The sequence below is a fragment of the Ruditapes philippinarum genome, unplaced genomic scaffold (assembly GCF_026571515.1).
Source record: "Ruditapes philippinarum isolate M1 unplaced genomic scaffold, ASM2657151v2 ctg1588_1_1_1_1, whole genome shotgun sequence".
Lineage (NCBI taxonomy): Eukaryota > Metazoa > Mollusca > Bivalvia > Venerida > Veneridae > Ruditapes > Ruditapes philippinarum.
The window spans coordinates 68,627-80,675 of NW_026857741.1; the positions used below are offsets into that span (position 1 = coordinate 68,627).

Here is a 12,049-nt window from a genome sequence, read left to right on the forward strand (position 1 = left end):
GCCAAGATTACTAAGTGTTTCTTTCACAAAATTTATCCATTTAGAATTAACAATATTCCTAGAGGACAAAGACAACCTTGTTTTATAAAGAAGTTTACAAATTTATTTTTCTTAAGCATTTATAATTTTACTCCAGAAACACAAAACTCTTGCTTTCACTTGTAAGGCTAATGGGAATATGCCTAACTCACCATAAACCATACAATTAGGTGTACAAGCTTTTAAATTCAAAATAAATTTACAAAAATACAACTGAAATTTCTCTAGAATTTGAACTTGTTCGAATCCCCAAACTTCACTTCCATAAAGAAGGATAGGTACAACCAAAGAGTTAAATAAATGTAGTTGCAAAGAAATTGGTAAACATTTACATGACTTTTGGATCACAGAAAACATTGCTCTTCTAGCATTATCAACAAGAATTTTCTTTGATTTCAAAAATTTACCATTATAATTAAAAAGTACTATATCGATTGTTTACTAATTAGCGGTGATCGTGTAATTTGACATGCGTTAAAATCACAAACTGTGAAATGGTATGTATGAAGTGATGGGAATAATCAAAGTAATTTACGGCGGTCAGTTAATTTGAAGTGTTTATTAGCGGATTAAAAACAATTAATTGGACAATGTATGCATCAAACGTCTTTAGGGATTTTATTGCATTTGGTGTGATAATTAATTAACTAGCATCGGACGATATGTAAGTTTATGCAATTAACAAGATAGAAATTCAAAAGCATTTGCAGGTAAGATAAAAGTGTATTCTTTTCATTCACATCTTTATCTTGATTAAAAGACTATGATATTACAGTAATGGCCACATCTTCCTTGACATTTATTGATATTAAGTGGCTTACTCTTGTTCACATTATCATAAACCTCTGAATTCCGGAAACCTCCGAAATCCGAACTTTTTGACAAGTCCCATGGGTGTTCGGTTTTCGGAAGTTTCACTGTACTGTTTAGGCTTTTGGACTTCTAAGTGAAGTTCCTTAAACCTTTAAAAGCAAAATCTAATGATTTTTCAAAAAATCTAATTCAAAATGCCAATAAAGTCTGAACAATTACAATTGCAAGATTCTTGTAAAATCCATGTCTCACTTACCTGGAATGGAACAGACTGCTGTATAGCTATATTCTTTACATCTTTGACCGTGTATCTGAAGGTCAAATCCTTCTCCTTGGCAGCATTACCAACCTCTTTCACAATTTTACTTATCATCTTCAAAATGACATAATAAAAAAGTTAAAACCTTCAATCTTTGATGAAGTGCATCCTTATTTATATTCAGATGTTAGAGCAGAAATAGTTAAAATATCTAAGGACATGTAAATGTTGAGACTAGTGATACATAAATCCTTCAGAGGAAGGGGTTGCCTTTAGTATGACTTCAGAATATAGCTAGGTCGACCACAAATTTCATTCAGAAATGCATACATTCAAGTTCTCAATAGTAGTTTTTTCTCTTAAACTGTAACATGCTGAAATTTCTTAAATGGACATGTGAACTTTACATATTTCTGTCAATTATTTAATTTGATGATATAAAGATGAAACCAAATCAGCCACCGGTATACTGAGCTTCAGGTCAGACAGCAAGAATTTACAGGCTTCCCTGGCTCCTAGTATAATACTAGTGGCAAAGGCTAATCATTTTTGTCCAGATGTATGATGGCCAAGTACATTGTATATTTGATATTTAGCTTGGTAAAGATGAAAGCTCTCTTTCAGTAATAGTATTAGGATATGCTGATAATTAAAGAAATGTATGTATTTCAGTTATGTCATTATAATAAATTGATCAGTTATGTTATTATAATAAATTGAAAACATTGTATTTTTCCTCATCACTTTTAGTTTTTTAAACACAAAACAAAAATAACTGTATAGTTGTCAAGACAATGCTAAGTGCCAAAATATTTGTCATATTTTCGGTATTAATAAACATTTCTGTTGTCATTTAAATGTCTTAAATCCAATTTTTTTACCCTTCTAAATACTTCGATGTTACCTTAGCATATCCTGGTTCATCAAACACAAAGTCTTTATGTAGAATGACTTTCACATCAACAGCTGTTGCTATGGTATAATTCTGGGCAATCAGGCGGAGTTGCCTCATCATTTCTAATGGATTAAGGACATTAATTGTTCCCATGGAAACCACAGCGCTTTCTTTCACAGTGTCGAGGCCTGTTTCTTCTCCTTTCACAGCAAGAATAGACAATCTGGTGTTATTTTTCTTGGCATATTCTCCAATCTTGAAATAACACATGACAATTTAGAGCAGCATAATTAGATGAAATATAACATTATATAGAGACAATTTAAATTAAAATTTTGTTTTCAGACAGACTGTAATTAAATAGGTTTATAAATAATTAACAAAGTAAAACAATGAAATTCACAGAAAATGGCGAACATTAAACATGAAATAGTAGTGATGTCAAAATCGCGGCACCAATACTAAAACATTGCTAAACTTTGAGGGAAAGATATCAATATTCAGCCTGAAGGACCTTGACTTTGTCAAAGCAAATAAAAGTTGAAATTGCACTGAAAGGTAACTACGGACAAGAACAGGTGATGGAAGAACAAAATGAAATACAAAAGATAGTTTTAAGACCCCCAACCCTTAATGTCACTAGTGTGTGAATAATTTCTGGTTCAAATGACAGTTAAGTAGAAATACCTTTAAGAAGTTACATTTATAAATAAAGTGCATGTACTGATGAAAATCATTTATAAATAATTAAATGAAGCAAATTCATTAGTTATACCTTGGGATAAAAGTCCCTTGTTGCAGGCTCACTGTCAAGGTCACCAACTCCGGTGTTTGGTTCCCCATCTGTACACAACACAACCTCAGAAAGAGGAGTACCAGAAATGATTCCTGCACATATAGCCAAGGCTGGACCAAGAGCAGTAGAACCTACTGTTTCTAAGTCTTCTATTTTTCTGTCTAAGTTTCTGTATGTATTGAATGGCAGGTGCACAACAAATGAACATTATCCACATACACACAACTTTCAAACAGTTTAAAGACCAGCTTCATATAAATACCTAACATATACAAAAAGGGTCACGATGGTCATGAATCACCACTTGAGTATACAATATAATTGCACAAGTCTACCAAAGGATTGCAAAATTTTGCATGGATTTGACATTGTGACCAAGTTTTATATCACGGTTACCAAAATTTAATCTTGTCCAAACTATAAATGAGACAAAAGTTTTAAAAAAGTTTCATGAGCAATAAAAGATCAAAAATAGTGACCTGGTGAAGGCTTTCTTTTGAATTGACCTGATCACAACTTGGTTAACCCAAGATGACTCATGGTCAATCCTTGACCCAGAGACCTAGTTTACTTTTGACCTCAGATAACTCATATTCAAAAGTAACATGTATATTACTGAGATATTATAGCAGCCTGTCAAAGTTTAATAAGCAAGTCATAGCTATCTATAACCACTGAGTATTATCAAGATTTTTCTTTGATTTAACCTTGTGATCGAGCTGCATTCTAAACGAAAATGACCCATATTTTAATAAACTGTACAAGTTTCATTTAGATAATTTTTTTACCAAAGATGACCCACCTGTAAAACATAAATATAGTGACACTGTCTGATGAAGATCAAATCAAAATTTGAGTTTGAGGTGTTTTTCTTTGATGTAACTATGTGACCCAATTTTAGACACAAGATGACCGATATTCAAGTTTGACCTGTGTGTAAACAAGGTTTTTTCTTAAACCTGGTGACTTACTGTTTAAAAAAGAATGACCCATTCGAGGCAAAATTAATGAGCTTATAATTGCTCTGGTCAGCTAAAAACACTGTCTCTAAATCTGAAAATCTGAGTTTATTTACACTTATAATTTTATCTTCTGAACCAATGGAAAGAAACTAAAACTAAGATTTTTGACAAAAATGTGAACCATAATGAGACAAGGTGCAGAGCGCAGGTTGAACTTCTGCCAGTGTAAGTTAAATGTGAATGTCATACTTTATGTTTGCTCTTTACCACTACTGCAGGTTTAAATTATTTTACCTAAGCTTTATGAGGAAATGTTTCGACCTTGTGCTATCAATCAATGACCAACAGAATATTAAAGAATATACAGCTTTATTTTCTAGGTGCCTCTCATTAATTTTGATGTAGAAACTATTGGATTGAAGTCCTTTTCCAGTCAAAATCCTTTAACTGCATAATTGACGACAATACTAATTACATCCAAACAGCACACTTGAGAGTTGTTCAAGTTAGCTTCAAGCATACTTCATGAAATAGTAAGATCAGTTGGAATTCAAACTGATATGTTGCCAGAATTAAACATAAGACACTCCAAGTGAGTATATAAAATGTTCTATCTGCATGAGCAAAACCAAGTAATTTGACAAAACTCCTGCAAAATGTTAAAAGAAATGAAGAAAAGAGGTCCTACTCATATGTATTTTCAAGCTTCCCTATCTTCATTTTGGAACCATATTTATTGCCTGCTGCAATCAGACCTTTGTAATCATTCAGGATCTTTCCAGTGAATTTTGTTGGTGTACGTTTCCCACAATCACCCCAGAGATAAACAGTGGAAGCAAAAGTGACAAGTGCAACTTGCTTCTTGGGATACTCCAACTTCATTCTTTCCAATTGCCTAAAATATGTATGATCAAATTGCTAAAGTTGTTTTTAAAACTATAAAGAAATATGTAAAAAAGTAATAGTAAACAGACCTTGCTTAAGACAAGTTGGTAAGATTAATAGCATTCTTGCCTTGCTCCAGACATGTTGACAAGGAAAACAAAGAAACAAGTTGCCATTGCTCTAGACAACTTTGCAAGAATAATACCAAACAGTCATAGTTCTATACCAGTTAGTAAGGATAAAAGCAAGCTGGCCTTTTCCAGTATAAATTAAGATGGCCTTGCTCAAACTGTTCTAGTTCTAGACAAGTCTGTGTAGCTGCCCTTATTCTTGTAAAAATAGCAAAGAAAATAGCAAGCTGATATTATTGATAAAAGTTAGCCTTGTCCTAGACAAGCCGGCAATTATAATAGCAAGCTGCCCTTGATCATGTTGATAGAGACAACTTTGTTAAATGCGTAAGGATAAAATCAAGCTGCCCTTGTTTTAGGTTAGTTACGAAGGTTAACCGTAAATCTGCCTTGTTCTTGAAAAGTTGGCAAGGCAAATAGCAACTTGGTACAAATAATAGCAAAATGACCTTATTTTACACAAGTTGACAAAAATAACAGAAAGGACAGGTTTGTAGGGATAATAGCAAGCTTGCCTTTTCCAAGACAAGTTTGTTGGAATAATAGCAAGCTTGACTTGTTTAGACAAGTTTGTCGGAATAATAGCAAGCTTGACTTGTTTAGACAAGTTTGTTAGAATAATATCAAGCTGATTTTATTCTTGACAACTAGGTAAGGATAAAAACAAGCTTGCCATTCTTAATACAATTAGGCAAGTATACAAACAATTACCCGTTTTCTAAATAATTCAGCAAGGATAACAGTAAAATAGAGAAAATAAAAATCCCTAAAGAAAGTCCAACACAACATAATTGAAAATGTTGCAGACTCGGTTTGATTGAGCCTCTTCACTGATGGTACTGTAAAGTGCAAACTACCGTCCAAATCTGATTTGCTCAAGACAGGTTAGCAGGAACACAAAGTGTCTTTCTTCTAGACAAGTTGGCAAGGATAATAGCAAGCTGTTCAAGTATTAGACAGGCTTGTAAGAATAAAAGCGATTTGCTCTTGCTCTAGACAACTTGGAGAAGATAAAAGCAAACTGTCTTGGTTCTTTAAATGTTTGCCAAAATAATAACAAGCTGTTTTTATTTTGGACTAGTTGACAATGATAATAGCAAGCTTTTCTTGTGTTTAACAATTTTGTAAGGATAATAGTAAGCTGCCTTTGTTTCAGATAAATTGGCAAATACAAAGAAAGGATAATAGTAAGCTGCTCTTGTTCTAGACAGGTTGACAAGAAGATAGCAATCTGGCCTAGTTCTAGACAAGTTTGTTTGGATAATAGGAAGTTTGCTTTTGCTCAAGACAGGTTTATAAAAATTATAGCAAGCAAGCCTTGTTATAGGATAGTAGCATGAGATAGCCTTGGTCTAGAAAGTTTGTTAGGATAGATGCAAGCTTGCCTTGTTCTTGACAAAATTGTTAGGACAATAGTAGCTGCCCTTACTCTAGACAACTTGGCAATGATATGAGCAATATGTTCCTGGAACAAGTTAGCAATGGTAAAGACAATGATGCCTTGCAAGTTGTTCAGGAAAACGACAAATAAGCTGGCCTGACAGTAGGCATTGAGTTTGCATATCTTTACGGCTGCAAGAATTCAGGTGTTAAGAATGAGGATACACTAACCTCCTAGCAGCATTTTTAATGGCTGTTAGCCTTGTAGTAAAGTTATCATCGTGAATCATTCTATCCCTAGCATTCCTCCATTGTGCTAAAATAACAAGATACAATTTACTTAATAAGGTGCTAATGCTATTATTAGCAGATATGCCTCAATAATAGTGCTACTTAAATCAGCTCATCAACGTCACAATGACAAGAATATATAATCTTATATGTTGATGATGAAACACTTGAAATTAACAATTAATCTCCAAAGTATGACACAGTTATATCATTTAGTTGAAAAGGGAAAAGTATTTACAAGTTGACTTAGAATGCATTTTTGCATGATAATATTCAAAATCTTTAAACTGTCAAAGACAGGGTGCATAATTAAACCAATTTGAAAAGTGAATGCAGATGCTACACTTTACATCATTAACATGATTAAAGAAGACTTACAACAATTTACAGGATTGCTGCAATAAGAGACTCAATCTGACACAATCTATTCTGAAAATGAAAATATACCAGTAATACCTTTGCATAATAACTAATCCATCCTTATTAAACTCTGTATGTAGATCAACTGAAAAGTTTAAAATTCCTGTACCACATCTTTTCATTAATACCAGCATGGTAAAAAAAATTAAATGTTAACCTGTGGCTTTTGTGATTACCTTGTATACCTGGCAGTACTAATGACCTCGACATAGATCCACTTATATCCATACAATATACAGTGATTCCTTTATCTTCATCTTCTGTTTTGGGAGCATTCTCCTCTTTCTCTTCATTCTCTATGGACTCTTCTGCTGGGATCAGCACAAAGTCAAAGCTGTCCCCTTTAGGAATCTCCTCCTGGCTTACATTCAACCCTGTGTTTTTGTGCTCACAAAATTCACTAAAATAGATTATATTAAAATACAATAAAAACATTTTGAGTACATTTGCATCGTTAAATGAACAGGTATATTTGTTTACACCATCTTCCCCCTGATACATGTAAGTGAACAGTTCTATGTCATAATACTCCCTGCTATCTTGAAAATTGTCCAGAAATTCTAATGGGTGAACAGAAAACAATCTGATTTGACCAAGAGTAAAAAGACCATTTACAGTCCTCTATTAAGTATCAAATGTGACTGGTTAGAAAAATGTGCAGCCTGATCCGAATTCGCACCCGAGACCAGTGGGATACAATTCCAAACCTAAGATTTCATATAAATAGTCTAATAATCATGATTCAATTTTTATCTATTTGTTTCAACTTTTTTGTCTTCTGCTCAACAATTTTTATTACTCACCCATTTTTCACTATAAATGAGCATTAATCAAAAGTAAATACAAAGTTATATTTCATCAATTATACTTATTAAATCTTTAAAAAAGACAACAACTTATATTCCTACGAGAATATTCAAAAATATAATTGAGCCGCGCCATGACAAAACCAACATAATGGGTTTGCGACCAGCATGGCTCCAGACCAGCCTGCGCATCCGCACAGTCTGATCATGATCCATGCTGTTCGCTATCAGTTTCTCTACTTGTAACAGGGTTTGTAAGCGAACAGAATTGATCCTGATCAGACTGCGCAAATGCGCAGACTGGTCTGGATCCATGCTGGTCGCAAACGCGTTATGTTGGTTTTGTCGTGACACGGCTCATATCTTATTTACCAAACCCAAGTGGACTGTTCTTTGCCATCCTCATTTTCTAGGGTAGATGTAGAAGAAAGAATTGCATCACAACCCTCACACTGAGTGGGATCACCTGTTATAATATTTGGATCATCTTCCAGAATATCAAGTTTCAGTAACATCACATTGCCGTCTGCTTTTTGTACTTTTTCCTCCTTCACCACTGGAAACACATATCATAATTTCTGCACTTCTAAATTTTCTAAAATTTAAAATCAAAGATATTTTATATTGTCATGGGTTAAATGGAACAATCAAATATCTTAATATTTTTTTAAAAAATCACACAGGGTAAATAGAGCTCACCTCTGTTTAAGGATTATTATACATTTAATATATTATAAAATATATTATTTCCATATAACTAAAATATTGAAATTTTATAATTCGCTGTAATTTATAAAAGAAGTATGCATAAAACTGTCAATTTGAAAGAAATCCCTTATTAAACTTTAAACATTGGAGGAGTTTAAATAGAGGATTTTGTGAGGTTCTAGACATGTGCATACTCTTTCCCTAATAAATGGATAGATTATTTGTCGAAATCCACCAAGTGGTTCAGACCGAGATGGTGTTTACAGAAATTGTGGACAGCGATGAACGACGGACGACAGACACCCTGCCATCACCAAACTTTCTTCAGAGCACTGTGTGCTCAAGTGAGCTTAAATCTAGCTCACTTACATTCATCCTCGTTTTCTTCTTCATCATGAATGTCATCAAACTCATTATCTTCGCAATCACTGTCAAGATTATAGGACTGACAAGGTACGTTGTTTCTCTTCTTCCTACCAAATATACGATCTAGGCCACACAACAGTTTACTTCTTTTCTCTTTAGATCTAGTGTTAAGTAAATGTTTTGCATGGTGACGACTTCTCCCGTACGAAAAAGATAGCAGGATTCCGCCTAATATAAGCAGGAAAACGCTTAAAATTTCCGTGTATATAAGATTTTCCTGCTAATTTAAGACGGACACGGAATTTTGTAAAAAATCCTGCTAAGCAATTTCATATTCCGCCTAAGGCTTAGGCGGAAAATATGGGATGAGCAATAATTTAGACGGGTTTTAGGACTTAGAATTTTGTCAGTTATTTGTTAACAGGAATTATGTACTTAGACTTTTTTGTTAACCAGAAATTGAACTTAGAAAATTTTACTAGACAGATTTCTGAATTTGGAGAAATTTCTGCAGATGACAGGTATATAATAAATCGATTATTAAGTGATCAACAATTATTTTGCTGCTTTTATTCATTGTTAATTTTCAAAACTAAAATATTGTTTGTACAAACATAAACATACATAATCATTAATTGATAAAAAAAAACTCCACAACAAAACTAAAACTTAGAACATATTATATAATGATGTTGTGATGACTTTTGCATAGAATATATTTCACTGTGTTAAATTTGGGTATGAACTAAACTCATATATTAAGCTTTTTAATGTAATATAATTAAATGAGTAATATCCCTGAAAATTTCTTATCAACAGGATAAATAAATAAATACTGCCTCTAGTAACCACTCTACTATGATTTAACACCACAGACCTGATAACACACAGGTCAGATCGTAAATTCTGCTACAGTCCAGACTGTTCCATGTGATTTATTTGGGGGGAAGCAACAGTTACTTTGTACATTTTATATGATGAGTCTGTTAAGAAGGACTTTGCAAAGTTTTTTTAAAGATATTTATTATGAATTTTGGATTCTTTTTCCATTTATTTTCTGGTATTTTTATATAATTGTGAAAATAAAACGATGGGTTGGATTATCCCTATTTACCATCATATCATGGACTTGTCCATAATTTGAAATCTAGGAAATATGGGTCAGCAGAAGCTTAGACAGTGGAAATAAAGCAAATAACAAAGGATTTTATTGATAGTTAACAATTGTGGTGATAATATATAAGCAATTTTTGAGATAATATTTTGTTTAAAGTGTAAGGATTGAATATTTTTGAATTTTTCAAAGAAAAAAAATAAGACTTAGCCTTGTGAATGAAAATGACAATAATCTGGATATGCTCAGTTGTAAATGAATTTTGAATGCTACATTATGACCTTGGATAAGAAGATAAATACCAATATCATAAAAATTCAGGTAAGTAACTTTCGGATACATTTAAACAATAAAAATATATTTCAAATAAATTAAATAATTTTGCATTAAGTTTGAGAGTAAATTTGTAACACTAAGTTTGGCTGTAATTAATTATAGTTTAAATGCATGTATAATTATAACTGCATACAATGACAAGAAACAATAATATAAGATATTAGTGGTGGCAGTGTTTTACTGATGACTGTTTGTGTTTCAGGATATGTCTCAAGCTGGTGTAAAAAGAATGGGAGGGGAGAAGTCACGGACAAGGATATTAATGATACCATAAGTTAAAGCAGATCAGTTATGCTTGGAATAAAAATGAAAACAACTGGCTGAACAAAAAACATTTACAGTGAAATAAAATGAAATAATTTGCCATGGATTAAAACAATACAATAGCAGTGCAATAAAAAATATAACTCGTGTTTCTGTTTTTTGTGTGACTCTTTTACGTACTGTACATGCACCCTAATGTAGAAAACATTATGGTAAAGCTCACAAAAATAACTTAAAAGCTTTGTAATTGTGATCACCTATTGTCTGTCTGCAATTTTGGATTCCAATAATTCTTATGCAGCTAAAAAATAATGTTGTATCCATCCATAATTCAGCTTTATTAGTGTACTATCACAAAATTGAATAACTTCATTTCCTTAGGCGGATTTTTTGCTAGTATATTCCTTAGGAAGAATTTTCTCCTGCTAGTGATTTTCTAAGTAGGTATTTTTTTCCTGGTTAAAATATTTTAGGCGGAATTTTTTCCGGCTAAGAATTTTCCTAAGGCGGAATTTTCTCCTGCTAGTGCTTTCTTTAAGCTGAATTTTTTCCTGGTTAAATTTTCTAAGGAGGATTTTTTTCCTGCTACCCTAACTGTTTTCCTCCTAAGAAAATTTGCATATTTCGCAGCGTATTCCTGCTTATAGGAGGAATCTGTGATATGTAAACCTGAAATGCCTTAGACGGATTACGCCTAGTAGCTAGGCGGAATTTCTGCTTTTTTCAGGGCGGAAGTTTTCGTACGGGTTAGTACGATGACCTGATAAAATATAATAAAAGTCTAATTATATCTCAAAAGAAATTGATCAAAATTTATCATAAGTTTATGCTGTGAGAACTTTTTATGGTTACAGAAGCAGACTCTTTTTAATTGGTCTATAACGCAAGCTTTGATACAATGAACTTTTATGTAAATAGTATTAATTTTAATATTAAACGTAACAACAAAGCATTAAAGAATTTGTGGTATAGCTGGTTGCACAGGCTAATGAGTCATACACGCTATATTCAAAAAGAATGACAAGTCAACATGTATATACATATATTAAGGTTTTTATTTCATAATGTGCACTATGGAACATGACATGATTTATGAGTATTATAGTTCAGGATGCATACGGACTGACCTTATGTCAGGATGATTAATATATGTAACTCTAAAACGTGTGTATTTATATACATTATAAAATGTCCTTAGGACAGGTTGATATTATATATACTATTCTCAAATGTCAGAGTGGGGAGTTCGACTTTGGTATTCCACTCGTTCACATGTGTGTTTGTATTTGTATATTAAAAGTATGTAACATCCGTGAGTTCTTCCTACGTTATACGACAAATTATGCATAAAAGTTGATGGCAAATATGAGATAAGGTGATCCGATATTATAGTCTTTTCTTGACTAAAGACGTTACGAATACAAAAGTAAACTAATTAATGCAATACCAGACGAGTAGTTTATTTAAGTAGCAGCCGGGTTACATCATACATTTATACATGTAAAAGTGAAACAATAAGAAACGAGATCTAAAAGTAAAAGATCTATGAATACATTTCTTAATTACAATACAAATATAACTGAT

General features: G+C 32.6%; 1 protein-coding gene and 1 long non-coding RNA gene across 2 annotated transcripts in view; one reads left to right on the top strand and one right to left on the bottom strand.

Moving 5' to 3' along the window:
- LOC132750811 (uncharacterized) overlaps positions 1 to 12,049 on the bottom strand; it is a 44,052-nt gene that overhangs the window by 17,286 nt on the left and 14,717 nt on the right. Inside the window, exons 10-17 of the mRNA XM_060740853.1 lie at positions 8,755 to 8,979; positions 8,050 to 8,233; positions 7,048 to 7,271; positions 6,392 to 6,476; positions 4,453 to 4,659; positions 2,782 to 2,971; positions 2,016 to 2,261; positions 1,109 to 1,225 (exon numbers count right to left, since the gene is read on the bottom strand). Of these exons, the coding sequence (XP_060596836.1) occupies positions 1,109 to 1,225; positions 2,016 to 2,261; positions 2,782 to 2,971; positions 4,453 to 4,659; positions 6,392 to 6,476; positions 7,048 to 7,271; positions 8,050 to 8,233; positions 8,755 to 8,979 (1,478 nt within the window). The remainder of the gene's footprint in view (positions 1 to 1,108; positions 1,226 to 2,015; positions 2,262 to 2,781; positions 2,972 to 4,452; positions 4,660 to 6,391; positions 6,477 to 7,047; positions 7,272 to 8,049; positions 8,234 to 8,754; positions 8,980 to 12,049) is intronic.
- Positions 8,945 to 10,614, top strand: LOC132750805 (uncharacterized). Its single transcript, XR_009628600.1, has 2 exons — positions 8,945 to 10,186; positions 10,404 to 10,614. It is a non-coding gene; the product is annotated as an uncharacterized LOC132750805 (long non-coding RNA).